Source organism: Notothenia rossii (genome assembly GCF_949606895.1).
Source record: "Notothenia rossii genome assembly, chromosome: 9".
Lineage (NCBI taxonomy): Eukaryota > Metazoa > Chordata > Actinopteri > Perciformes > Nototheniidae > Notothenia > Notothenia rossii.
The window spans coordinates 63,145,879-63,171,368 of NC_136907.1; the positions used below are offsets into that span (position 1 = coordinate 63,145,879).

Below are 25,490 nucleotides of genomic sequence, written 5' to 3' on the forward strand. Positions count from 1 at the left end.
TATCTTGGCTGTCCTGTCTATCAAGTACCTTTAATCCAGACGAAGAACCTTAATACAACTGAAGCCATGATCTAACATCACCCATAGAATATCAGTGGATGGGAGTATTTTTGAGCGTCTTCCTCAGTTACTACTCGTCACATCTGAGGTGTCAGTGGGTACCGGTACTTTTTTTTGCTGGGGCAAGAAAAGAGCCATGGCTAGGCCACTGTTTCCTCTGATCCTGTTTGCTGTGTTGCTGATGGACACTGGGGCCAAAAATGTAAGATGTTTTATTTTCCTTACTGAAATAACATGGATCTGATTTTATAAATCTAACAGAACAGACTCCTATCTGCACTTTTATTGAAATGCATTTCAGTTATCCTTTTGTATTTGTGTGGGACACAATCCTAATTTGTAATTCTGTCAGGATCATACTGTTGCTTTTTATGTCTTAATTAACATACTGCAGAGAATGTGTTAGTTGCTGAGCTATAATGGTTGATGGGTGAAAAGTATCATAGCTTTTATCATGGCTGTTACAATGTTTTTAGGCAATACATCTGTAACATTTAAGTTAAATAACGTATCTCCTGGTTAAGCTTTACCTCACAACTTTACACTCAGTCACTGTCTATGGGAAACCTGCATTATTCTGTGACAGAACGCTCCTTGTCTGTTTCCTGATGTGTAGAATGTCATTCACTTTGATATACAACGTTGTTGTCTGTTTGTAACTTTAGTGTCTACGCTCAGCTTTAAACATCTTGAATCTTGAAGAGATGCAAGTTTTTTGGCAGTTCTGTTTGCACATTTCCTTCATTGTGTACAGTATTCTCTTCACTGGGCTATGTTGGTGGGCGTCTTTATGGACGGTCACTGAAAGGGGACAGGATATGGAAGAAGGAAAAATAAGCAAAACAGACCTCCAGCACTAAACTGAAAGCTTACAAAGAAAAGACACATTACAAATGAGTAAACATAGTTCTTCCTGTTAAAAAAAGATTTGTACATTACTAAATAGAAAACCAAATGAATAGTACAATTCAGAATTCTTACTGCTGTGATCACAAAGGATGAGAAAATCGACTTGTTATGCTGTTATTGCCCAGCCACTGTTATAGCCTAGGAAAAACACATCTCCTAACGTATGAAGAAAAGATAACAATTTCAAATGTTGATATCCTTAAATATAATAACATTTGCACAAGGGAATTGAGTTTTTAACAATATGAGACTTTTGTGGTACAACAGAAATGTTCACCACGTTTTTGTCAAGGAGCAGTGCACTGTAGTTAATGTCTGAACATCGACAGTTTGGTATTTATTTATTTTATTTTATTGCATCTGAAATGACTTCACCTGATAATAGTTCATTCTATCAGTACCTTATGACCTATAACTGACCCTATTATTTAGTCCAGAGACAACCCAGTCCTTTCATCAGTTGTTAGCGTAGCTCCACCCTCTTTTTCTGTTAGCTTCCATGAACCCTTTTCTATGCTGATGAGCAGTAATGATCACAGCCTTGAAGTTAAAGGCCACTGTGTGAAACAAAGACATTGTTGTAAGACCTAAACAATTGGAAGTTATGAAGCTTGTTTGAGCGAATAGCTTAAATTCATCCTCCACAAATGCAATAAACTATTTTGAATGTAACAAATTATTGAAGAGTTGCAAGTGATGGATCAGCAGCACACAGTCTTTAGAGGTTGTATGTATTACATTACATTTAGCTGACGCTTTTATCCAAAGCCACTTACAATTACAGGGACATTCTCCCTGGAGTAACTAAGGGCTAAGTGCCTTACTCAAGGGCACACTAGCGGTGGTGTTCCTGGCGGGATTTGATCTCACAACCTTCCAATCTTCAGCCCACCTCACTATCCATTAGACCACAACTACCTCTGTGCCCAGTGGTTTCCAAGCTGTGCAATTGACCCTTCTAGTGACATTAATATGGCCGTGGTTAAAGAAATAAAGCTAAAATACCTAATTAAACATAAAAAAAACAACAATACTTGTATGCTAGCGAGGCTGTCAAGACTCAGGTGAAAGGACTATTATTGTAGTGCATCATCAATTTGACTTGCGTTACCACTTTCTGCAATGTGGTTAGTGTGCGATGGAAAGGATATTGGTTAAGTGGGAGGAAGCATGGTTTGCTTTATACGTGTGTCAAAAGTATTTGAAAACAAGTTCTTTCTATATCAAAATATAATCCAATTATATAAATATTGTTTTCCATGTACGCAAAATATATATCGAACAATTTTACAATTTCTTTCTAGTGTGTGTGCAATGGAAAATCGAGATGCCACTGTGCAGGGGTGAAAGGCAGCAGGGTGAGTGGATCATTTATTGTCTGTTCAAAACACTCATCATCCTCGCACACCACGCTTTACAATCACAAGCAATACACTTTAGGTGCAGTTGTCCAGTTCTACACTAGTCATATCAGGTGCAGAGCCTTGTTACATCACTGTTGAAAAAGCATAAATATCTTCTTTTTAAGTTTCTCAACATCCTTTTTTGTTATTTTGGCCTTTTTCAAGAGCAACCAGCTGTTTCCTTATAAATCCACTCGCAGTGAGCTCCAAGAAAAGAGAGCAGGACACACTCACCCCTTTCAGTCTTAAACAGTTCAGTCTAGGCAACGGTCGGCAACAAACCATGTGACTGTAATGACTGCTTAGTCGACATTCATGGTAGAGAAATTTAAGAGGAATAGGGTTAGAAAATGAATAAAGAAAAAATGATGTGTTATATTTACTCCAGTTGTTTCGGTAAAACTAACAATTTTAGGAGAAGTCAAATATTTTCATTTTCACTTTGCTTATCATTAGTCTTAGTGTCAAAAGCATCAGTCCTGAAGTTACTGATAGGTCTTTAATACAGTGCCTAACACTTGACAACATTTCAACTGTTTTATTAAGCTTTCCTGATGTTGTTACAGGTTTGTTACCACGAGTAGTAATATTTGAAAACATAGGCATTAATAAAATATATGTGTGAATTTAAGTTAAATCTTTCACTTTGAATGAGCCTTGGTTGCTGACATGCTCTTGTAATATGTATATACTGTTTGTTTTATTATTATTTGTTTACTGCCCTCTTGTCCTTTTTTATCTGTCTCTCTCTCTCTTCTCTCTCTCTCACACACACACACACACACACACACACACACACACACACACACACACACAAACACACACACACACACACACACACACACACACACACACACACACACACACACACACACACACACACTCACAGGGAGACAAAGGTTTTCTAGGTCTTCCAGGTCCTCCGGCGTCTGCAGGTCATCCAGGACCAGATGGTCATGCTGGGCCTTCAGGCCCAAAGGTAGATGCAATACCTTGTTTTGTACTTATACTGCATTTTACCAGATCAATGAGATTGATTATGCTTTCTTTGACAGGGAAACCATGGGACCAATGGACTTGTGGGGCCCAAAGGCGATCCGGTAACATAACTGGGTTCTTTTTGTGGTATTTGTTGTGTGTTTCTCAGTGTGTGAATATTTAGTTTTAAAAAAAGTTTTAAATTACATGTATACATATGTGTAAATGCAACCATTTTGGTGAACCAGGTATCAACTCAGTAGCACTGGTGTCTTTTAAACTTTTGTTCTGTTTTTGTTACCTTCATCACAGGGACCTGAAGGAAAAGAAGGATTTGCTGGGTCTCATGGTTTACCTGTGAGTTATTTTACTCTATTACACATCAGTGTCTCTCTTTTCATCGTCTGATTTATGTATTGTGTACAAGTGCATGTTCCTGTCTAAAAATGACTGATAAATAACTTCAGCTGATATTCTTTTACAGGGTATCCCAGGTTTACAAGGGCCTCCTGGCCCCTCAGGGGCTCCAGGCTGCAATGGAACAGATGTAAGAAAATGTTGCATATTAACAGTGGCATGGCATCAAACTTGAAGTAGTCTTACTTTGAACCCATTGCAAACTTTCAGGGGGACGACGGACTTCCTGGTGTACCCGGGGCAAATGGCTTTGATGGAAATCCAGTAAGTTAGTTATGTTGCAAATACAGTGTTTTAATTTGTTACACTTATCAACTTCAGTCTTTTATTTTGTAGTGCTGTCCACCAGGGAGTGTTTACTGTTTATAGTTTGTTTCAGCTTTGTCTTTACTTTACAGGGTACACCTGGTCTGCATGGACCTAAGGTAATAAAATGGATGCTGCACCACCCACGGTCAGTTGTTTAGTTCTTTTGATCCTAGGGAAGGGGGAAACTGCAGAATTGCTCAGCACTTACAGCCTTTAAAGACGTTTATTATCAGGATCCTGTCTCCTCGAGCTGCCGAGCTCATATGTACCTAGTCCATTTGAGACCAATAAATATTTCCAATAGTTTTGTTTCTTCTATTAAATCCATCCTTTAGCCAAATAAAATGAGTTCTCAGATCTGAACACTCGTTTGTATTCAAAAGATTGCTATAATTGAGTGCTAGTGGAGTATAGATATTGGACCTGGTACATAAGAAAGTTTTCTTGTGGTTATAATCCTGATCACTTTCTGTCACAGTCTTTGCCCCAAGGTGTTGATCTGTAGACTCCAGTAACTTTTGAGTATAAGTGGGCTGAGTTGTATCACAACATGGTAGCAATGGATCCGCAGCTGACAACTTGCCATGATGCTGTTCTTCCAGTAGAATTACCACTGCTGTGATATAACATGGGAGAAGGACAATGTGCTTTAGATCACTTCTGATCCTTGAAAAATAAAGAATGTACAAGACATCTCCCAAACCAAAACACATATGATACAAGTGCAGAAACCACTCCATATGTGCATACTAATGAAACTATAATACCCTGGTTTATCATAGGGTCACCTAAGGGTAATTTCCTGTGATATTTTTGTAATCCAAGGGGTAAAAGACAACAGCATGGAGGCAGAACACAAGTATTCTCTGGTATGCTCTGGTCTGTACAACATGTTGGTCAATGTAGGTTGATTTAAATCTGCTTTTTGTGGCTTGACTTGACCAGACTGAGATTACCATACTAGTACTGCTGGTTACGATTTTGCTCTTCCCTCATACCAACACTGTCTTACTGTGCAGACACATATTTCAAACTGCTGTTGTTTCACTTTAATGTCATCAATGTCAAGGCTGGTAAAAAAAATATCACCCATTTGTCCCCTTTTACTTCAACTAGGTGTCAACCGCAAGTATGGTTGTCATTTGTAACTCCCTGTAACTGTAATTTATAAGCACAAGTTGCTGAATTGGTAAATGAGAATTGCGTTTAAAGAGGCAACGGTTTTAAAGAGGCAACGGTTTTAAAGAGGCAACCCCTCATTGTAATTCAGAGTGCATACATGCATGTCAAGTGCACAGACACATACAGATGGGTGATGTAGCCTGCAGAGCCAAACTGCGATGAAATATGAAACTTTGAAATAATGTTACATGCCACTGATTCTTGGGAATTTGGATAAAACAGGTTTTAATTTTGAAAATAAAAAGTTTGTTAAATTACAACATCTGAAGTTATATCATTATAGACCAAGGTCTTGGCTGTTCAGCAATGTACCGGTGCAACCTCCTCATTTTGTATTTTCTTTTCATAAAATAGGTTTTTCCAGTCATTACTTTGTTTTTGTAAACACCGTCAGACACAATAAAAAGTGATTTATTTTTTATTTGTATTTAGTCTAATATGTATTTAGAGCTTTTAAATCATTATCTGGCATTCTAAGTACACATATCTGCTGTAAAATGTTGAATATTCACTTTTGCTCATTTTTTATACTGTTTCACGTATGCTCCTTTAAAAGATCTTACATCATACAACGTTTACTTTTAGCTTAAACAGACAAAGTAATGTTTTTTTACTTAAAAAACACATTTTTGTATTAAAAGAGACTATGACTTTAATAACTCAACAGCACTGAAGAAACAGATTACAAGCATATTCATTAAAACAAATAAAACTCCCTCTGACGGTGGTGACTTTGGAACTGACGGTGGTGACACTAATCTGACGGTGGTGACACTGGCCTCATTACAACATGTATACCACTCAAGTCAATGCCTTGCTTAACAACTTTATTTAACAATTTGGTACAACAAATAACAATTGTGAGAACTGTGATAAACATTTAATTAAGGAACTTAAGGTACAATTAAGCAATATCATCAATACAAGTACCCCACCCCCATATCATCAAATATCAAATCATCATAGTTAAAAAATTAATTGATTACCAGTTGCAATAATGTACAATTCATTACTGACATCATCTTAAACTGTCATCGAGTGCCCTCTACTCATAAAAGAATACATTATATTCTTCTGTAAACTGTATATTGGACGTGAAGAACAGATAACAAATAACAATCACGTAGAATTGCTACATGAATGAAATTATTAGTACACAAAATTCAATAGTTTTCACTACTTCATGGTACATAATTGTACTTCCTCTATTCTACAGGGTGAATCTTGGGGATCAGTGAACGATACACCAGGTCCACCTGGGCCTCCTGGAAGGGACGGAGACTCGGTATCTATTTGGATTATGTTAATATTGATAGTATAATTCTGTCTGTACGATATTTTCCATTTCCATGAAAGTCATTATAATGAAAAAATATATAGTAATACTGTATTAGATTTGTTTGGCTTGTGTTTATTTATTAATATAAATGAAACATCCCTTAACTTTCAGGGAAGTCCAGGATACCCTGGGGATAATGGACAAAGAGGGGACCGTGGACCTTTGGGCTCTGTGGTGAGTAAAGTTTTGAGGGTTGCCTTGCAGAGAGTAAATATAGCACAAAAATGATTGTATGATGTTTGATACCTGTCTCTTATGAACAGGGGACTCCTGGTCGTGATGGGGCTCCAGGATCTAAGGTAATGTTATTAAACATGGATCAATACTTTGGACATGTCTGTACGTGTGAACGATTGTGAGAATTATCTGTGTGTAAAGCTGGCACAGAGGAAAACCACAGCTGCAGGGTTTTTGTTTTGGTCTACTTCTTATCATAGTTAACTGTTTCAAGTGTCCTGTGAAACTCCTTTCAGACAGTGAAAATAGTAATGATAGGATGTAGTGTATTAGAGGAGCTGGCAGCAATGAACACAACATGACTGGAGAGAACCTGACCACAACTTAATTGGATAAAATTGCAAAATAAAGATATTTCTGAAAGAATACTGGTAGAACAACTTCTTTATACAAACAAATTACGACGGTTTTACCATCCTACAGGGTCAAGAAGGCATAGGGGGTTCAGGACCTCGAGGAACAAAGGTAATTCTTTTTGATGCCTTTGCTCTGGTGACAGCTATGTTTTTAGTTTCTCTTAAAGGTCCCCTATTATACTGTTTTTCATCAATATATTATAGGTCTCAGATATATACAAAACATGTCTCTGAAGTGTTTGGCTCCAAATACCAAACAGATCACCCATTGTAGCATCCCATAATCCCCTCTGTTTCAGCCCTGTTTCAAAAGTGCTGATTCTGTGTCTGTTACTTTAGATGAAAATAAGGAGCCCCTTCCCACGCCCCTCTGCAAGATATTTGGTTAAAAATAACACAAAGGTGCTCTAGGAGGAGATTCAGGTGATAAGGTGGGGGGTTTTACCTTGGTTGGTGATTGGCTTATGGTTACACAAGCCAAAAAATCGTTACGACATCAAAAAGTGGCCAAAATCTTATCAGCTCATTTTCAGACAGGTTTTTATATAAATGGATCAGGACAAAAAGTGGGGAAATATTTGTTCCTGAAACTTTCAGAGTCTCTGTATAAAAGACACGAAAAAGTGTATTTTCGATAATAGGTGACCTTTAATGTCTGTTGGCATGTCTATGAAGTATATGCATAAAAAGCGTCAGCCAAATACAAAATTAAGTTTGCATTTTGTCTTATTTAACCGTGAAGATAATCTCAATGTGTTTGATGTAGGGGAGACGAGGACCAAATGGCCCACCGGGGCCGCCGGGTCGGATCAAGGTTTTTCTCACAGAGACTCAGGTGTTGAAGGTACAGTAACAGACTGAGTCAAATCACTGTAGCAATAATTTATTCCAAAGAGTATGGTTTCATTTGAACATGTTGGAAAGATAAAACATTTTCATTGCGATTAAAGAACCATAACCTGAGACCTATGTCTCATTCAGGGTGAGAAAGGAGACGGGGGAGATGTAGGAGAAAAGGGCTGCAATGGTGCGCCAGTAAGTATATTCTTCACACATTTCTAATTGCTGAACGTTCTGCCTTGTTAGTGTTTTTTGTTTATCTCTCTGATCCATGTCTTTATTTCAATCTGTTCTCAGGGAGACCCTAGTAACGGTTATAACACCAAAGGAGAAAAGGGAGACCAAGGACAGCCGGGTCCAGAAGTAAGATACTACCTACGACCTCTTCCACTCATCCTCACCTCCAAGCCTTCCTTACGGATTGTGCATATATAATATATGAAATAAATTGTTATATAGTTTTACACCATATTTTTTTCCCGGCAAACAGAGATGTCACCTCTTCACATTGCATTGATGGGCCAGCAGTTACACTTTGAGAATAGCTTAAGAATAAGGATGAACAGCAGAGGGCAGTAATGCAGCATTTCAATTAATGTGATTTGCCACATTGCTGCAAAAAGCCCCTTATTGATTGTCCCTCTGTAGTGACTAATTTTCTTTCTTATCTTAGTGTCTGCACATTTCTACTATTCAATGTGTGTCATTGTTTCTTGCTTTCATGCAGCAATTCCCTTACTAAGAGACAAATAAAGTAGATTGACCTTATCATCAATGTGTATACAAAATGTTGCATAATTCAGTTCCTAAAAAATTGCTTCAGCCCAAGATATAGTGTTTAGTGTTAATGTACTACCTCCTGTGACTCCCTCAAGGCCCATCTTTCTACTTTGAAACACGGGAAAGGGTTCTCTTCAGGTTTTGGGACAAAACCTCAAGTCTGATTTCACATGGAAGGTCGAGCTTTGCTATGCCTTGTGTTTTTTTGTAGAACATCTACGTCTTTAGCTGAACAATAAGACCTCTTGCTCCTGATATTTTTTAGGATTCCATGCAGCCACCCAGACTGAGAATTTCAAATCTGAGCCTGAGCTAGAATTGTGTGTGTCATGTGGACACCATGTTAAATGCTCTATACATGGTTTTCATTTTGTTTCATTTACTTGTCGCATGCATCTGAATGGTGTCACTGCTTTTATAGGGAGCCGCTTAACCCTCCATGTGTAATGAAAGAGGGGCCTCCCCTTAAATCCTAGCTGTTGATTGCTTTAATGCTTACTGTGCCAATAAATATTACATTTTCAATAATTCAATTCATTAACGCATGAGGTCCTTCATAAACAATTTAATTTATAGAAAGTACACCTGCCAATTGCTCACTGTCTTCCTCTGTTGTCGTTACAGGGAAAGACAGGGAAGGACGGTGAACCAGGACAAACATATGTGGTACCGCTCTACTTTACAAAGATTATGGATATATGTAGGGGTATTGTGTCTTCTTGTGTTTGTGGCTTTTTGATACAATATAGTTTTCTTTAGGGAAGGCCTGGACCCAGGGGGGATCTGGGAAATCCAGGGACAGCAGGAGCGATGGTTAGTGATTTCTTATAAGCAAAATAATAACTCAAGACTTTTGCGGGGTTTGGTATGTTTTGTACTTAATCCTTTGATTGACTGTACTATTTAGGGTGGAAAGGGAGATAGGGGGTCCCAGGGTCCCCCTGGCCAACCTGTACATGTGAGTATATCCTTTTAATTTTCTACTGTGTACTCCTGAACTTTGTGTTTTTTTCAATCCAGTTTCCAAGGCAATTTTCAATTCTATACGAAATTATTATTGCATAAATGCGTTGCCGTGATTAGCCTGTGTTGTACCTCAACATAACAAAGTTAAGGTAACTCAAGATATTGCCTGAATTTCTTTTTAGATACTGATCAACTTTTTAATGTTGGTAACACATTTTGTTTAATGTATAAACTGCTGAAGCTCTGACTGCAGCAACAATGCAGATGACATGCTACTGTAGAGCTGACAAGTGATTGAGGGCGGGGGTCGCAGAGGTGTGGTCTAAAAAGGAGCCTACTATATGTCAGAGAAGACAAACCACCTGTGATCTTTAGCGCGCCCTTGAGGGGGGCTTCTTTTTCTTGCTGTTTCATTTTGATTTCTCTACATGATTATATTGAAGATATTTGGGCCTGTGACTGAGCCACTCAAAGGATACCACGGAGATCCTGGTTTCCAAGGCTCTCCTGGGACACCTGGGCGTCCAGGTAAACGAAAATAATAACCCTAACCCTAAGAAACAAAAAGAGATGAACAACCAATAGATCCGGTGGCCCTAAGTCATTGTCTGCCTTGATTAACAAACGATATTTCTTTAGATATGGTTGTTATGACTTTATAGACTAATGTTTGCTTTCAGCAGACATGCCTCTAGAGCAGCGGTTTTCAAAGTGTGAGGCGCGCCTCCCCTGGGGGGCGCCAGAGAGCTTCAGGGGAGGCGCAGCGTGAGACACAAAAGAACGAGAAAAAGACGAGTAAAGTGACACTTGCCCACTTGTGGCTGTCTGTGGAGACCGAGTTCCCCCACCTCGCCAAAAAGGCTGTAAAAGTGCTCATTCCCTTCACCTCCACCTACCTGTGTGAGTGCAGGTTTTCCGCATTGACTTTGATCAAAAGCAAGTACCGGTAAAGGCTGCAGCCAGAGGATGATCTGCGTTTATTCCTGTGTGCATCAAAGACGCAGACTCATTGTTCCCACTAAAGTAGGGGTGAGTGTAACGGGGTAACGTTCAGTGTGTTGCCGGGAGCATATAAGGATTTATCCACCATGTTGAAAATGTTAAAAAAAAAAATGTATTGAGAACACGGCGTGCGGAAATATACGGGTCGTGCTGCAGCTAGATGTGCCTGTCCTCTGTAAGAAGGTGTCGGTGACTGACATGCAAGGAAGAACGGCTGTCCACAGGCTGTTCCAAATTTAACAACTGTATTAACTTCCAGGGTAGTGAATTGAACATGCAATTGTAATTGGGTGTGTGGTATATTTTCATGCACGGACACGCATGTTCCACAACACACAAACTGAACAACACTCAATTTTCCGATCGCTACCAGTGTCCTTGCGATCTTGTTATAATAACAAGTGCACGTTACTGATGCAATATGGTTGAGACCATTCGGGCTTATTCTAGAGGGGTGCAAGGAATAGTCCAATTAGTGGGGGAGTTTTATACAATATGTTTAAAACATAAAAATAAAAAGGTTTAAAAAAGTTATTGTTTAATGTTTTAAGGAGGTGACGCTACTCAGCCAATCAAATCGGTGCAGTCAGCACGATAGATTCAAACACACACACAGAGATGAGAATAGAGGAGAGAAACAGTCGGAGTAATTTCAAATGGCGGAAGGTAGACAGCGAAAACAGAGCATTTAATTACATTTTCTCTTACTGGACCTCTTTGAAATGCAATTGAATCCCCCTGCATTATAGCAACAACAACAATAATAATAATAATAATAATAATAATAACAGCAATAATAATTGGGAGGGGTGGGCGCGACTGTTCCTATGTTCTCTGAGGGGAGGCTCATCTACCCACACTTTGAAAACCCCTGCTCTAGAGGAATAACACTTTACTTTTCTTTTCTCAGGTATTGAAGGGTTTCCTGGAGCTGATGGTCCTCCAGGTGTGTAGTGAAGAGGCTTTTCTCATCCTTTGTATCTCTCTATCTCCCAATCAGGGAATACATATATGTATTACTTTAAGTGTGCCTGAATATATTACTTACAGTTTTCTCTATGAACATTACACAGGCCATTCATCTGGGATATCTGTGCCAGGCCCACATGGTCCTAATGGCTTTCTGGGCCACAAAGGGGACCCTGGGGAGCCTGGGAATATGTATCCAAAACTTTCAGGTATAGATGGGGATGATGGTGATCAGGGGCCTCCTGGGGATCCGGGCCCACCCGGACCACCTGAAGACAGAAGTATGTGTAAATTCCTTTCTTGTAAAAAGACATATTTTCAAAGCTCACTTGCTTTCTCCTGTTTTCTGTGATGTAAAGATAAAATGGCCGCAGTTCTATTGCATAAATGCATGCGACTGTAACTTGATGTGATGGAAAAGAGTGAAAGGTGCGTGTTTAACAATTGAGCCATCTGTTATAAGTAACAACATGGTAAAATAATGTTCAAGATATGATTACATTTCAAAGTGCTTCAGTTATGCTATAGGCATACAAGATGATAATCTGTATTACTAACACAAATAAAAAATATAATGATAACAAAAATGCATTTTGACATAAATGTGGCACTTTTACCATAATAACTTGACTGATGGACTTGTGTTGATTGCAGCTAACAGGATTACCAACGCTCCCCCAGGAATGAAAGGGGTGATGGGTAGACCTGGACATATGGGACATGATGGGACATATGGAATGAAAGGTGGGAAATGAATTGTCCTTCATTGACTATGATCCTAATTGGTTTAACACCTCTTCAAGTCACTAATACTGGTAAACTATTGCATGCAGTTATTGAATGACATAATGGACTGGGGGGAGTAAGAAGAGAAAATGTAAGGAAAACATAATATTGTATAACATAATTGGGACTCATTATATTGCTGCTCAAAACATTCCAATATTTTTTCTTTGTTCAGGAATAAAGGGGGAGCCGTGTTATGCCTGTCTTGTAACAGATTTCCCAGGACCACCGGGTCCCCGGGGCCTACCTGGCATCCCTGGTAAATAAATTCACTGCAGGAAAAGGCAGAATCTACCAAATCTGTCCTTCTTCAACATTGGAGTGCTTTTTTTAGTAAAAGTATTGGAAATACTACAGTGTAGATAAGATGAACAGAGTATGAATGTTTGAAACTGAAATAGACATTCTTTATACGTCTGTGGCTCAGGATATAACCAAGGACCAGGTGCTAAAGGTGATCCAGGTTTCCCAGGACCTGATGGCTTAGGAGTACAAGTAAGAAAGAATGCATGTCTTAAAAAACAAATCCTTATTTATTACCAACATTTGTGAACAATAATTCTCCTCTGAAGGGTCCTATAGGTCGAATGGGATTTCCAGGCCCTCAAGGACTAAAAGGAGACTCATATTCCTACAACACTCCTGGGATAAAGGGAGAGAAAGGAGACCTGGGACACCCTGGCAGACCTGGTGCAGGTGCACTCCCTGGGTTTCCTGGACAACCAGGACGAAAAGGCGAGCAAGGTCCCCCAGGGGATTCGGTGAGAAGGTTTTGTCAGGTTTCAATTTAACATGCCATTTGTTTTGCCATTTTGTCACATGTTAATGTTTCAACCTTCTTAATTCATAGCCATTTGCAAAGGCCCATGCAATAGAATTTATGGTTTAAGTAACTGTTGTAATAAGTTCTCCGTCTTCTCTCCAGTATCCCTTACATGGTGCAGTGGGAGAACGTGGTTACCCGGGTCCACCAGGTTCTTTAGGTATACCAGGACCGGTTGGCTATGCTGGGTCAGTGGGATACGGGCCTCCTGGACTTCCAGGAGGTCCGGGAGATGCTGGTGTAACTGGCCTGCCAGGACACGCTGGATCTCCAGGTAAAGAAACACCTATAAACAATATATCAGACATTTATACATGAACACAAGTAGATAGACAGAAAGACTGAAAGCCATTGGGTGTCCTTTCTTTTCTTACTTCTTCATTTGTAGGCCAGAAAGGCGAATCCACACATATCCACACCATAGGACCTCCTGGACCGCTTGGATTTAAAGGTTTGCCTGGTTCACCCGGAATCCTAGGTAAGTATTTATTATTGGATGAATGATATGGTGTTTACATTGCCACACAATAGATGATGGAAGCATTTCCATACTTACTAACAAACATCCAGGTAGGCACGGAGCGCCAGGTAGCCCAGGACTAACAGGTTTTCAAGGACAGAAAGGAGAAAACGGTGAGGTGTCGTTTCCTGGAAGACCAGGGATCCAAGGACAGAAAGGTAATCTATGTACTGTTGAGCACACGCAGAAAAGCTGCATAGATAACATAATCAATTTCTGGAAGTTAACACCTTCTTAATCAAATGGGGAGCAGCTAAAAGTATAGTTAACTTGGCAATCATGTCTCTGTGTGTGTGTGTGTGTGTGTGTGTGTGTGTGTGTGTGTGTGTGTGTGTGTGTGTGTGTGTGTGTGTGTGTGTGTGTGTGTGTGTGTGTGTGTGTGTGTGTGTGTGTGTGTGTGTGTGTGTGTGTGTGTGTGTGTGTGTGTGTGTGTGTGTGTGTGTGTGTGTGTGTGTGTGTGTGTGTGTGTGTGTGTGTGTGTTTTTGTGCAGGTGACATGGGGCAGCCAGGTATCGCTGGTGTTGCAACTGTTGGTGATTTCGGTCGGCCAGGTTCACCAGGCCCTCCTGGTCATGCAGGACTGAAGGTCAGAGAAACAGACTAAATCTGACATTAATATAATTATATAGTTAACAATTACATTTAGTATATTAGTACTTTATTGGTCATTAAATAAAGCAAATTACAGGGTCAAACTAAAGGTCACCAGTTAAAATACAGAAGGGTTTACACTTACAGATGCAGATTAAAAATAGGAAATAAAAAATATTTTCCAAGCTTTCCTGCTGTTGTACCTTCTAAATGTTATATTATTTCTGTTGAGATCTTGGATTAGACAGCAAGAGATCAATGTACATATGGTAAAGAGGCTTTTTGCTGAGAGTATGATGAGAAGATTGACATCATGTGACCCAATAGCACATATGCGAAAACCAGTTTGCTTTCGGTAGACCAGTAGAAAAGAGACATAATATTGTTTGGATTTGTTTTAGTAGTGCAGAGTAAAGTTAACGCTTACGTTGCAAGTTAATACTTTTCCAAGACATTCAAATGCTCGTTTTATTGGGTTTTTGAATAGATTTTGTTTTCTTTGATCGACTTTTTTTGCCCAAACTTCTGTCGCAATATAATAAAAGTACCCCCTTGAAAGGAATCAAATTGGATGAAGACTGTTAAGGACTCTCTAGCAGGAACAGCTGTTATACACATTTCAGAGCACAATAACTATACCACGCTGAAAGCACATTGAAATGTGTAAGTATAAATAAATAATATTCTGTATGTTTGTGATCATCAGGGTGATGGTGGCCCTGGACACACTGGCCTCCTAGGACCACCAGGGCTTCCAGGGGAAGAAGGAGCTCAGGGGCCTGTGGGAGATCCTGGGTTCCCTGGCTTACCTGGGAACCCAGGTCCAAATGGCAGTCCTGGTTTTATAGGAGAAAAAGGTACGCATACAGTAAATCAATTATAAAACTGTATCCCACAGGCAGACAGAAATCCATAATAAGAAAATAATGCATGTTTCAAACACACACAGACATGTGTTTTCATGCATTGCATACATATTCATACAAACACTTGTTCATCTATAAACTGCTTTAATCTATGTTGCATACAGGAGGTAAAGGTAATGTCGGGCCCCTAGGACCTCCTGGTTATCAAGGTTCATGTAAAGGTGATTTACCTGGACCAAGGGGACTTCATGGAAGAGGCGGTAATCCAGGAAATCCAGGTCAGTGTTTATTGAAGTCATGTGATGTACTTAACTGTCAACTCCAGACGATGAATACAGTAATTGAACGACAACGAAATGCCAAAAGAGGGTTGAAAAATAATTCAACAATGTCCAACAAGTGTAGACAGCTTCTTCCTGTAGGGTTAAGAATACATTAAAACGTAAGAAATAACAATAATAACATTTATTAATTTGGTTTTCACCATTCCCTTAACCACATTCAGTGTTTCCCTCTGCTCCCCAACTATATTTTCTCCTGTCTCTCTGTCTCCCCTCTCCCAGGACCTAATGGTCTGCCGGGGGAGAAAGGGAACCGAGGAGTGCCGGGGTTTGGTCCTGCTGGGGCCCCTGGTGAGCCTGGTTTAATTGGGCCAACCGTGCTAGGTCTAAGTGGGCTTCCTGGACTAAAAGGGATCAAGGGACAACATGGCCCCCCCGGTCAACCAGGTACAGCATTGTTTGTCTGACAGACACATATTTAAAGGTGTTTTATTCTAGATAGATTGGGAGTGGGTCATTTCAACTTTAAAAACGTTTAAAAAACATCTAAATTTGCTTAAGTAAAAGTATTTATTATGCAAAAAATGAAGCTGGATTTGTTATGGTTATTATATCACAAAATGTCTCTTAGATGTATACGGAGTAGCATAAAAGCTAAATACTCAGGTAAAGTACTATTATGTCAAAATAATACTCTAGTAAAGGACTTGAGAACATAGAGTTTTCATGAGTTCCACTCCTCTAGGAATAAGAGGAGACCCTGGACCAGACGGGTTACCAAGATATGGACCAGAGGGGCTCCCTGGAACTATTGGACCACCAGGCCAAATAGGTGCACACAAACACACACACACACACACACACACACACACACACACACACACACACACACACACACACACACACACACACAAACACGCGCAAATCTGTACACTACACATGTTTTCCAAAAAGATTCATTTAAAAAGTCTTGCATCAGTTTTTAAACAATGGTTGATGATTAATGGTAGTTTTATAATGAATACAATTATGATGGAGTCAATGCCTCTATTGACAGGTGCCCCTGGCCGACATGGGGCAAGAGGTCTCCCAGGTCCACCAGGCATTAACGGAAACCCAGGTCCTGGAGGTCTTCCTGGCCCTTCATCACCACAACCAAAGGAAGGTTTTGGGCCCCCAGGGGACCCTGGCAGTCACGGTAAGCTTCACAGTCAATCTTTCTCATTAATATGTCATTTCACGATGCTTACAGGTGTTTCACAAAACACAACTGACATTTTTTGAGGGATCTTTCTTTTCCATAACCTTTAGGTTTTTATATCAAAGGACACTCTTGCATGTGAAGTGGTAAATGCAGTCTTTGCAAGTTAAGTCTATGTAATGGTTGTACATTTGTAACTATACCTGTACTTTTTCAGGTCACCCCGGTCTGTCTGGTATCCATGGAGATCCTGGAAGTATTGGACCAAAAGGGCAGAGAGGGATCGGTGGAGCACCAGGGCGTCACGGACAAAAAGGTTTGTTATTCTCATCTCTACCAATACAATAGCCATTGTTTTTGGCCCCTAGATCTACCGTTTTTGAAACTGCATTTCTGCCATCGTTGTCCAGGTCTGCCGGGTGAACCAGGTGTTGATGGATTCGTGCACTCAGTAGGTAGTCGAGGGCCTTCTGGATCTCCCGGAGACCCAGGAGTCATAGGGCCTCCAGGTAAGATATCACATATCACATACATAACCTCACTAAAGTACAGTAATACTACTAAATAGCTCTATAACTACAAATTCAGGATAAAATCACATTTTATTTTAATAACCATTAAAGGGGTTCTGAAATAAAGTAATTCTCTAAAATAAAGACCTAAAGCGACCTTGAGGTTATGAAAGGCGCTATATAAATTCAAGTTATTATTATTAAAATAATCTGTACTGTCAAGTGTACTTTGCATTGTGATGTACGTGTAGATATCACGGTCTCTTTTAATATACCTTACCTTAAATAATTGTTTGGTTTAACCCTCACAGGCCCAAAGGGAATCAAAGGAGATCTAGGAATCCCTGCAGGGCCAGGTCCAGATGGTGTACCAGGTTCACCCGGTAACAAAGGAGTTAATGGAGAGCCAAATTACTATGGATATGGACTACCTGGACCAGTAGGACCAAAGGTACTGATGACTGATCTAAACTTTTTTTGTAACTGATGCGGCAGAGCAGGGTCCAATCTACTAAAATACTAAAACGTTTGTAGTTTTGAGGCAATAATGACGATTCCTCTCTGTTTTCTGTTCATCTTGTCCAGGGTGAAGCAGGATCAACTGACCCTTATCTGATGAAGGGTCAGAAAGGAGAACCTGGTTCTTTTGGACCTTTAGGTTTACCAGGAAACCGTGGAGCCAAAGGAAACCCAGGGCCTGTTGGACAAAATGGTTACTACCACTGTTCACGAAGATAAGGCAGATTATGATTGTTGTATGTTTTGCTCACACTAAGTTAACCTCTCACCTCTCTCTTGTCCCAAACCCTGCTATCCCAGGTTCACCAGGCTTTCAAGGGCCTGAGGGGTCAGATGGACCTCCACAATACAAAGGAGGGTTAGGACCCAATGGGCCAGCAGGTAATGTCCTTTAACGACAACTTATTTTTGCTAATGAAGGAAAACTTTCGGTATATGTTAGTAAATCGACTATCAACAAACTTTACGGGACTCACTTTTGAAAGGCGACAAAGTTGAATCTCTATTATTTTTGCAGTTTGACCGCATCTGTTTTCCTCAGGTGACCCAGGCCCACCGGGAGTCGGTGGTTCTCTAGGTCCTAAAGGCAATCAGGGCCGCGACGGCATACCTGGACCAGCAGGGCAGAAAGGAGACACTAGTAAGAGGAATTCTCCATATACAGATATGTAGGGCTTTCTGAGCTCCTGCACATCATGCATATGACAAAACTATATGGATTACAGTTTATATTTTCTTTATGTCCATACCCCTGGCCAGTGGAAAAGTGTCTATTTCATAGCTATTAGTACTTTCAAAGCCATCGCTGCGGCCAAACTTAACCTGTTTTTCCATCTCGTCTTTGTAGACATATTAGAAGGGACACCTGGTAGGCGTGGTGACACAGGTCAACAAGGTGAGTTTCAGGTAAACTACATCATTCTTTTAAGAAACTTTAAGATGTCTCCAGATGAGAATTATTATCTACCTGTAATGTTGCATAGCACAAAATTATTTTTAAAGCAACACTTTTTTTTGTCTTCAACATTTGATTATTAGCACTGTTGAGAAATGAGTGCCAAACATTTATATTTCTGCACTGTAGGTCCCCCCGGGAGCCCTGGTCCCCCCGGCTTGTCTCTTCCAGGGGGTCCTGGAACAATAGGAGAAAGAGGATTTCGAGGTTCACCTGGAGCCTCTGGCCTGAAAGGATTAACAGGAAGAGAAGGGGCATGTGTTTCTGGGTCAAAAGGAGACCGTGGCCATCCAGGCAATCCTGGTAGCCCAGGTGAGGATACACAGCTGGAGGTTAAAGGGTCACACATACCCTTGGGGGAAAGTGGGATATATCCTGATTGCTATGTTTTGCAACATTTACAAACATAGTACTTTTGAAAGTGTTACGAATATTTATAATTATTTTATTTGCCTGGTTCTCAGTTGTAACAAATGCATTTTGTTATACTAAAATAACTATCTCCTCCCTCCTGTTAATGTAGGCTATCGTGGCTTACCTGGTGATGCAGGTCAAGCAGTGCCAGGGTTTAAAGGAGACAGAGGGGACCCAGGTTTTACAGGAGGCCCGGGCTATAATGGCCCCAGAGGAGATCCAGGCCCTCACGGTCCAACTGTAAGTGAGCCGTATATCTATGTGTTCTTTGCAGACTAAATACTGAACAAATGCTTGTCAGATAAGTAATTAAATGCTATGTCCAGTGTTCTGTTTTTCTTCATATTTGTTTTTGAATGAGCATTATTGGTAGTTACATCACAACTGAAGCTGAATCTTTGACCTTTCATTGTTTAATCTTCCTTCTCAGGGTCCAAAAGGCAGACCTGGAGGCCCGGGTCCAAGAGGGGATTCTGTTCCTCCTGGAAACTATGGAAACCCAGGTAATCTATCATATCCATTTTAGACTAGAGATTTTGTATTTTCTTTCAATTCTCTGCCAGACAATAGCATATCTGTCTCCATAGAAGAGTTATAATCCACTATTGATTTATGTGCCCACAACTGGGATGAAATATAAATTGTCCAGAGAAAAAAGTAAAATAAGATTTATGAGGATTCATTTCACTTTTTTTCTGTGATATCCAAGATCGGAATTTCCACGAAAGGGTAAGATGACAAGATAATTATATTAAATCTATTTATGACCTCTGTTTCAGGTGGAAAGGGAGACCCTGGATATATCCCAGGCCCTCCTGGTCAATCTGGGGTGAAAGGCTTTCCTGGACGACCTGGTACGGCAAACGTTTGACTACTGTTAAAAATAACCAGGAATAATACTGATCCCTATTAATATCTTCTAGACTTTTCTACAACAGATATGACTCACAGCAGAGATTCAATATTCCAGTGAGCCTTCTTAGATAACTAGTCTAACACTTGAATATCATCAATGTTAGCATTCTGCTGCCCTTAACTAATTCTAGCAAATATGTCAGCCATGTCCCACAGGTATAATGTGTTTTTTGAAAAGCTTTCCAAATGCTTGTTCTCTGTCACTACAGGCAACAAAGGTGAACCTGCAGTGGTCGGGGTGAAGTATGAATCAGGACTTTCTGGCCTACCTGGTCCCCATGGCAATCGAGGATCTCCAGGGAGCACAGGGCCTTCAGGACCAACAGGCCGACCAGGTACACAATGTAACCGTAGCTGCTTCTGTGTATTGATTTTAAGATTTGGTACTTTGCCAAGGATAATGCACCATGTTTCCCCCCAGTTTAATACCATGATATTCCCTATGCATTAAATGAAGGTAGACATTGTTCAATACTAGCTTTATTTTGTTTTATATATTTGCTACATATATTATTTTCTTGTCTTGTGTATGCTTGTATATTGATAAAGTCATGAATGGTTTATGTTTCTAGAACATCTTATAGAAAAAGTGTCAAAAAAACGAATAGATTGAAACTCAAACGTCACATGTATAGAATATTTATTTCTTGCTTGTTAAAACTATATATTCAGCTCTTTTTTTCCCTTTTTTTTTGTGCCCCACGTGACTCTTAATCCTTCTGTTCCAGGTCAGCAGGGCGTCAAAGGACAGCGCGGCCCCAGCCCAGGCGGCCAACCCGGATTTACTGGCCACAAAGGGGACAGAGGAAGCTCAGGACTTCCAGGTGTGTGTGTGTGGATTAAAAAGGAGTGTATGTGTGTTTACACCAGATTATATGTTATGATTAAAAATAGGCATTCTCTGCATGGTGATCAATATGAATTCCATGTTAAAAAATACTGTTTTGTCCAACAGTGAGAATAAGCAGTGAAGCAGATTGTAGTACACCACTCTAGCCAAACAAAACCACTCGCTTGATGTCAGCTAAAAACACAGTTGTTATTTTTTGGTATTAATAATGGGTTTTTCTCTGCAGGTCAAGAAGGCAGACCTGGTTTCCCAGGCAACAAGGGTCCTCAAGGACTGCCAGGCATAGGGGGTCCAAGTTATTTTGACAGTTTTCTGATTGCCAAACACAGCCAGAACACCAGCATCCCGGACTGCCCTTATGGCACTACCTTCATCTACTCTGGTTACTCTTTCCTCTTCATCAACGGAAATGAGAGAGCTCATGGTCAGGACCTTGGTAAGAGCATGGAGAACTTTATTAATATAAATCATTTGCAGCAGTAATTAAATATGTGTCTGAGTTAGTCATTGTCTGACTCCGTCTCTCAGGCACCACAGGAAGCTGTCTACCTCGTTTCTCCACCATGCCCTTCCTGTTCTGTGACACAGAATCAACTTGCCGCTATGCTTCTCGTAACGACTACTCCTACTGGCTGTCCACTGACGCTGCTTTGCCCGCCAACATGGTTTCCATCACAGGGGATAGACTGGCCTCCTATATCAGCAGGTGGCACAGGAGCATATTCACAGACTCTTCTAATACTGTTTATTCTCTTACAAAGACGTCATTAACCCTTAGATGCACGAGTGACTGGACCCATTTTTGTCAATTTGGTTAAGAAAAATCACTTTTATAATATTTAGTATTATTTTTTGGTTCACATTATAAATATTTTATATTGAACTTTTCACAATTTATAATTTTAGAAAAAAGATTTACATTTTGAAAAAAACCGTTTTGACTCCTCTTGTCTACTCATAGCCCACCCCCCATCAATCCATGCCAGTTGATCAAGTTTGATAGTCCTATACCCCCTACCCTAACCTTCCCTTATATTGTAAAGCGATTTTGAGTCCTTGAAAAGCCCTATACAAATATAATGTATTATTATTATTATTATTATTATTATTATTATTATACTGAGAGCTATCAGATCTTGCTGTGTAAAATAATCTTCCTGAGAGGTGTCTCTTGTGATGTAGTCTGTGTGGTGTACAGTGAATGTATTCCTGACAGCCACAGGTCATAAGAATCAAAGGTTCCCATAGGATTCCATAGAAAATGCATGCGGGTCATATTTGACCCACTTATGGAAGCTTAGGGTAGTAATACAAAAACTACAATTTCTTAAAATGTCAATTTAAAATTTGAATGGCATAATATCCAAAACATGTTGTCTGAGGAATAGCTGGATTATGAAATGATAAAAAAATGTAATTACAAAGATACTTCAAGAAAACCACCTCACCGGGTCCAAAAAGACCCACTTATGCATCTAAGGGTTAAGAGAAGATAACAATGAGAACAATAAACTAATAAAACAACACAAAGAACAAAAATAATAAAATAAATAAACAAATGGTAAGTATTGGCATTAGCTTCAATATTACTATCACATGCAAACTTGATCATAATATCTACATATAATAACAATGCCAGCTGCAGCATTGTTAGCCATTTTATATAATATCCATGTGGGGTCCAAATATGATCAGAAATACCTCCTGTCTATGGTTCCATTACTGTGTCTTACAAAATTGCAAATACAACATATTGTACATTTTCTGCTAAATGGAATATTCATTTTTTATAAATCACTTGATAACACTTGTTTTAATATCAATGTGTGTATGCATGTGTGTTTTAGGTGCTCAGTGTGTGAAAGCACATCCAATGTCATAGCCGTCCACAGCCAGACAATTCTGATACCTGAATGTCCCAGAGACTGGGAGTCACTATGGACAGGATACTCATTCGTCATGGTAAAAGGCCATATTTAGTATTTTTAGTCCCTTGATTTTCTCATGTGTTTTCTTTCACTACATTTTTCTTCATATTTCTTTCATCCCTTCTAGCAAACGGGAGCAGGAGCAGATGGCTCCTCCCAGCCGCTGGTTTCTCCTGGCTCGTGTCTGGAAAGTTTCCGCCAAGTTCCCTTCATAGAGTGTCACGGCAGGGGAACGTGTAACTACTACCCTGACTCCTATAGCTACTGGCTGGCCTCAATAGACCCAAACAGCATGTTCAGGTAAGCTTTTGTGGACGCATGCCATGGGGGATGCCTTTTTTATCTGCAGTTTAAATCATCACTCACATGTTTGGGTGTGTTAAATGTACATAAACAGCTGCTAATTGTAGAGGAATTATTTAGGATTGTTTAGTTTGTTTTGCGTGTCCTATGATTACCACAATGCTGTTTCAGAATCCAAATCTTATCATACTTCAAAAAAAGGATATGTTTGAACCGTATTACCACTTTGAATTGAGCCATTATACAGCTGTAATGTGTTTGTGCTTTGCTCTCTCCTACAGTAAACCTGTTCCTCAGACAGTGAAGGGACCATCTATACATAGTGTCATCAGCCGTTGTCGAGTCTGTAGGAAACCATGGCAACCAACAGATGACAAACGTGGGGACAATTAACATTTGCTATCTTACTTTTCAATGTCATTTGAAGTATTGGAGTTTTGACACTTTGTAGGCTGTATATCTGTTTGTATCACTGGTGCTTTCAAGTAACACATCTCTGTTTATGATTCTGAATTAAACACCATCCTTAAGCAAATTTCAAATAATTTTTAAAGACGAGTGTTTTATCATCTCAAAAGTAGTGTATATTAGAATTATTGTGTGTTATGACACCTTGTAGAAACTGTGTTTTTCCACCTGTTTATAATTATTCATTTGATAAACATAAGAGCAGCTTGTAATAGCAGTGATTAAGTTATAACTTGTTGTTAATGTATTAGTAATACTAGTAGCAGAGCCGCACTAATTCATCTTTTATGTGTGTTTATTCTCACCGAAATATTCAGTTTTACTTTAAATGCTTGTTTTGACTTGTCAGTGACATAATAAATAGTTGCCATCTGCGTCCTAGACAAGCCTAGAATGACTGAGAAATGATTGACCTGTCTATACCGTACTGATGTCAGTGAATGACGTAAAACGTATGATGTCACAGACAGATTACGCACATGTTCCTATACTGGAGAGGCAGTATGTTGTAAATCGCTTTGGAAATGTTGCGTTGTTGTGTTTTCAAACCCACATATTTACCGTAGTCTTTTGTGGCCTCACTCTAAAATAATTTCTTTGATTTGTTTATCAAGGGAAATGGTGCATGGAAAAGATTAAACTGTATGACTCACACTGCCTGCAACTTTCTCCAATCCACTTTTAAATTAACTGTCAGGAGGCTGTCTGTGTGTCTTCGGGGGGAAATGCACATTAAGGTATCAAGAGGGTGTATTGTGGATTTATTTATTTTTACATTAAATCTTTCGCATTTTAAATTTTTAATTGAAGTGGAAAATATATTGAAATAAAAATACAAAAGAAACAAAAAAATTATTATTTTAATGGGATGTTGATTCCACATGGAGCCATTACTTTGAAACAGGCTGTTTGCAATAATGCAGCTAATCTTCTGTCCAGAATAGCCAGCAAACATCTAATTTCTCTGCACTATTTACTCTAAAATGTATCAGCAGAGCAATAGGTCCCTTAGGAACGGTCATTCAATCTCACTCATCCATATCTGTCACTGGGATCAATACTTGCAAACGCTCCATATAACGAAATGCAAAAAAGTACAACACCCTTTAACAACACTGGTTTTAAAATACTGTTGCTTTTTTGGCAAGCAGATCTTCCAACATATCGATTGCTCAGAGTCAGAAATAACAAGCAGCCTCATACACTTATGCAAGGGAGGCAGCTAACACGAGTAACTGAAGAGGAGCTGAACCCTTTTTGGGAATTTAACGCCTGTGCTGAAGCATCACACTGATTATATCATTCGTTTTTGACATTTTTGGGGCAATTTCTCAACTCATTAAAAGTGAAGTTCCAAAACAACAACAAAAAGTCCTGATATTACAACAAGCCACACATGAAATAATTGTGACATGGAGAGAGTTGTCAGCATGGATAGAAACACTCTGCTGTAAAGTGCTCTCGGTAGCCTTCTTAAAAGGATTATTCTGCTCCCAACCGTGCACTTACTAATTGTTTAGGCAGCTATATCAGGCTTCTACACCTCTGTAATTGGGTTAAAATGGTGATTTGTTGAAAGGTTGATGCGCTTCAAGGTTGTCTCCTATATGAGAAGGACATGTCCTTTCAGTTTCCTCCAAACATGTGCCTTACATGAAGAAGAACACATCTGTTCATGTTTTTACTAAAATCAGACAGAATGTTTTTTAATGTTATACTATACATTATATAACAGAAATGTAGGATCCCTTGTTAAAATATGTTTGTTACATGTCAAATGTCAATCCATAATTACTAATTATAATTTTTAT

At 39.5% G+C, this 25,490-nt stretch overlaps 1 protein-coding gene across 1 annotated transcript; it reads left to right on the forward strand.

The window, feature by feature from the left end:
* Window positions 1-48: 48 nt before the first annotated feature.
* LOC307018773 (uncharacterized protein) lies at window positions 49-24,486 on the forward strand. The gene is made up of 52 exons (XM_079649191.1): window positions 49-262; window positions 2,274-2,327; window positions 3,262-3,351; window positions 3,428-3,472; window positions 3,663-3,707; window positions 3,835-3,897; window positions 3,978-4,031; window positions 4,166-4,192; window positions 6,475-6,543; window positions 6,709-6,771; window positions 6,861-6,896; window positions 7,258-7,299; window positions 7,957-8,034; window positions 8,172-8,225; window positions 8,328-8,393; window positions 9,435-9,476; window positions 9,570-9,623; window positions 9,718-9,768; window positions 10,220-10,304; window positions 11,689-11,724; window positions 11,852-12,028; window positions 12,402-12,491; window positions 12,709-12,792; window positions 12,961-13,028; window positions 13,106-13,294; window positions 13,459-13,630; window positions 13,745-13,834; window positions 13,927-14,034; window positions 14,368-14,462; window positions 15,174-15,324; window positions 15,498-15,611; window positions 15,897-16,061; window positions 16,360-16,446; window positions 16,672-16,812; window positions 17,033-17,131; window positions 17,226-17,324; window positions 17,639-17,778; window positions 17,913-18,039; window positions 18,147-18,227; window positions 18,388-18,486; window positions 18,694-18,741; window positions 18,931-19,113; window positions 19,325-19,455; window positions 19,646-19,718; window positions 19,995-20,069; window positions 20,340-20,465; window positions 20,859-20,954; window positions 21,207-21,416; window positions 21,509-21,686; window positions 22,828-22,942; window positions 23,036-23,208; window positions 23,493-24,486. The coding sequence occupies exons 1-52, from the start codon at window positions 197-199 to the stop codon at window positions 23,602-23,604; spliced, it is 5,016 nt and encodes a 1,671-aa protein (XP_079505317.1). The 5' UTR covers window positions 49-196; the 3' UTR covers window positions 23,605-24,486.
* Window positions 24,487-25,490: the final 1,004 nt, after the last annotated feature.

Coding starts and splice junctions, on each gene's coding strand:
- LOC307018773 (XM_079649191.1), top strand. CDS start 197: ATGGCTAGGCCACTGTTTCCTCTGATCCTGTTTGCTGTGTTGCTGATG. Junction 9,769..10,219: donor CCCCTGGCCAACCTGTACAT/GTGAGTATATCC, acceptor ATTATATTGAAG/ATATTTGGGCCTGTGACTGA. Junction 17,132..17,225: donor AGGGCGTCACGGACAAAAAG/GTTTGTTATTCT, acceptor ATCGTTGTCCAG/GTCTGCCGGGTGAACCAGGT.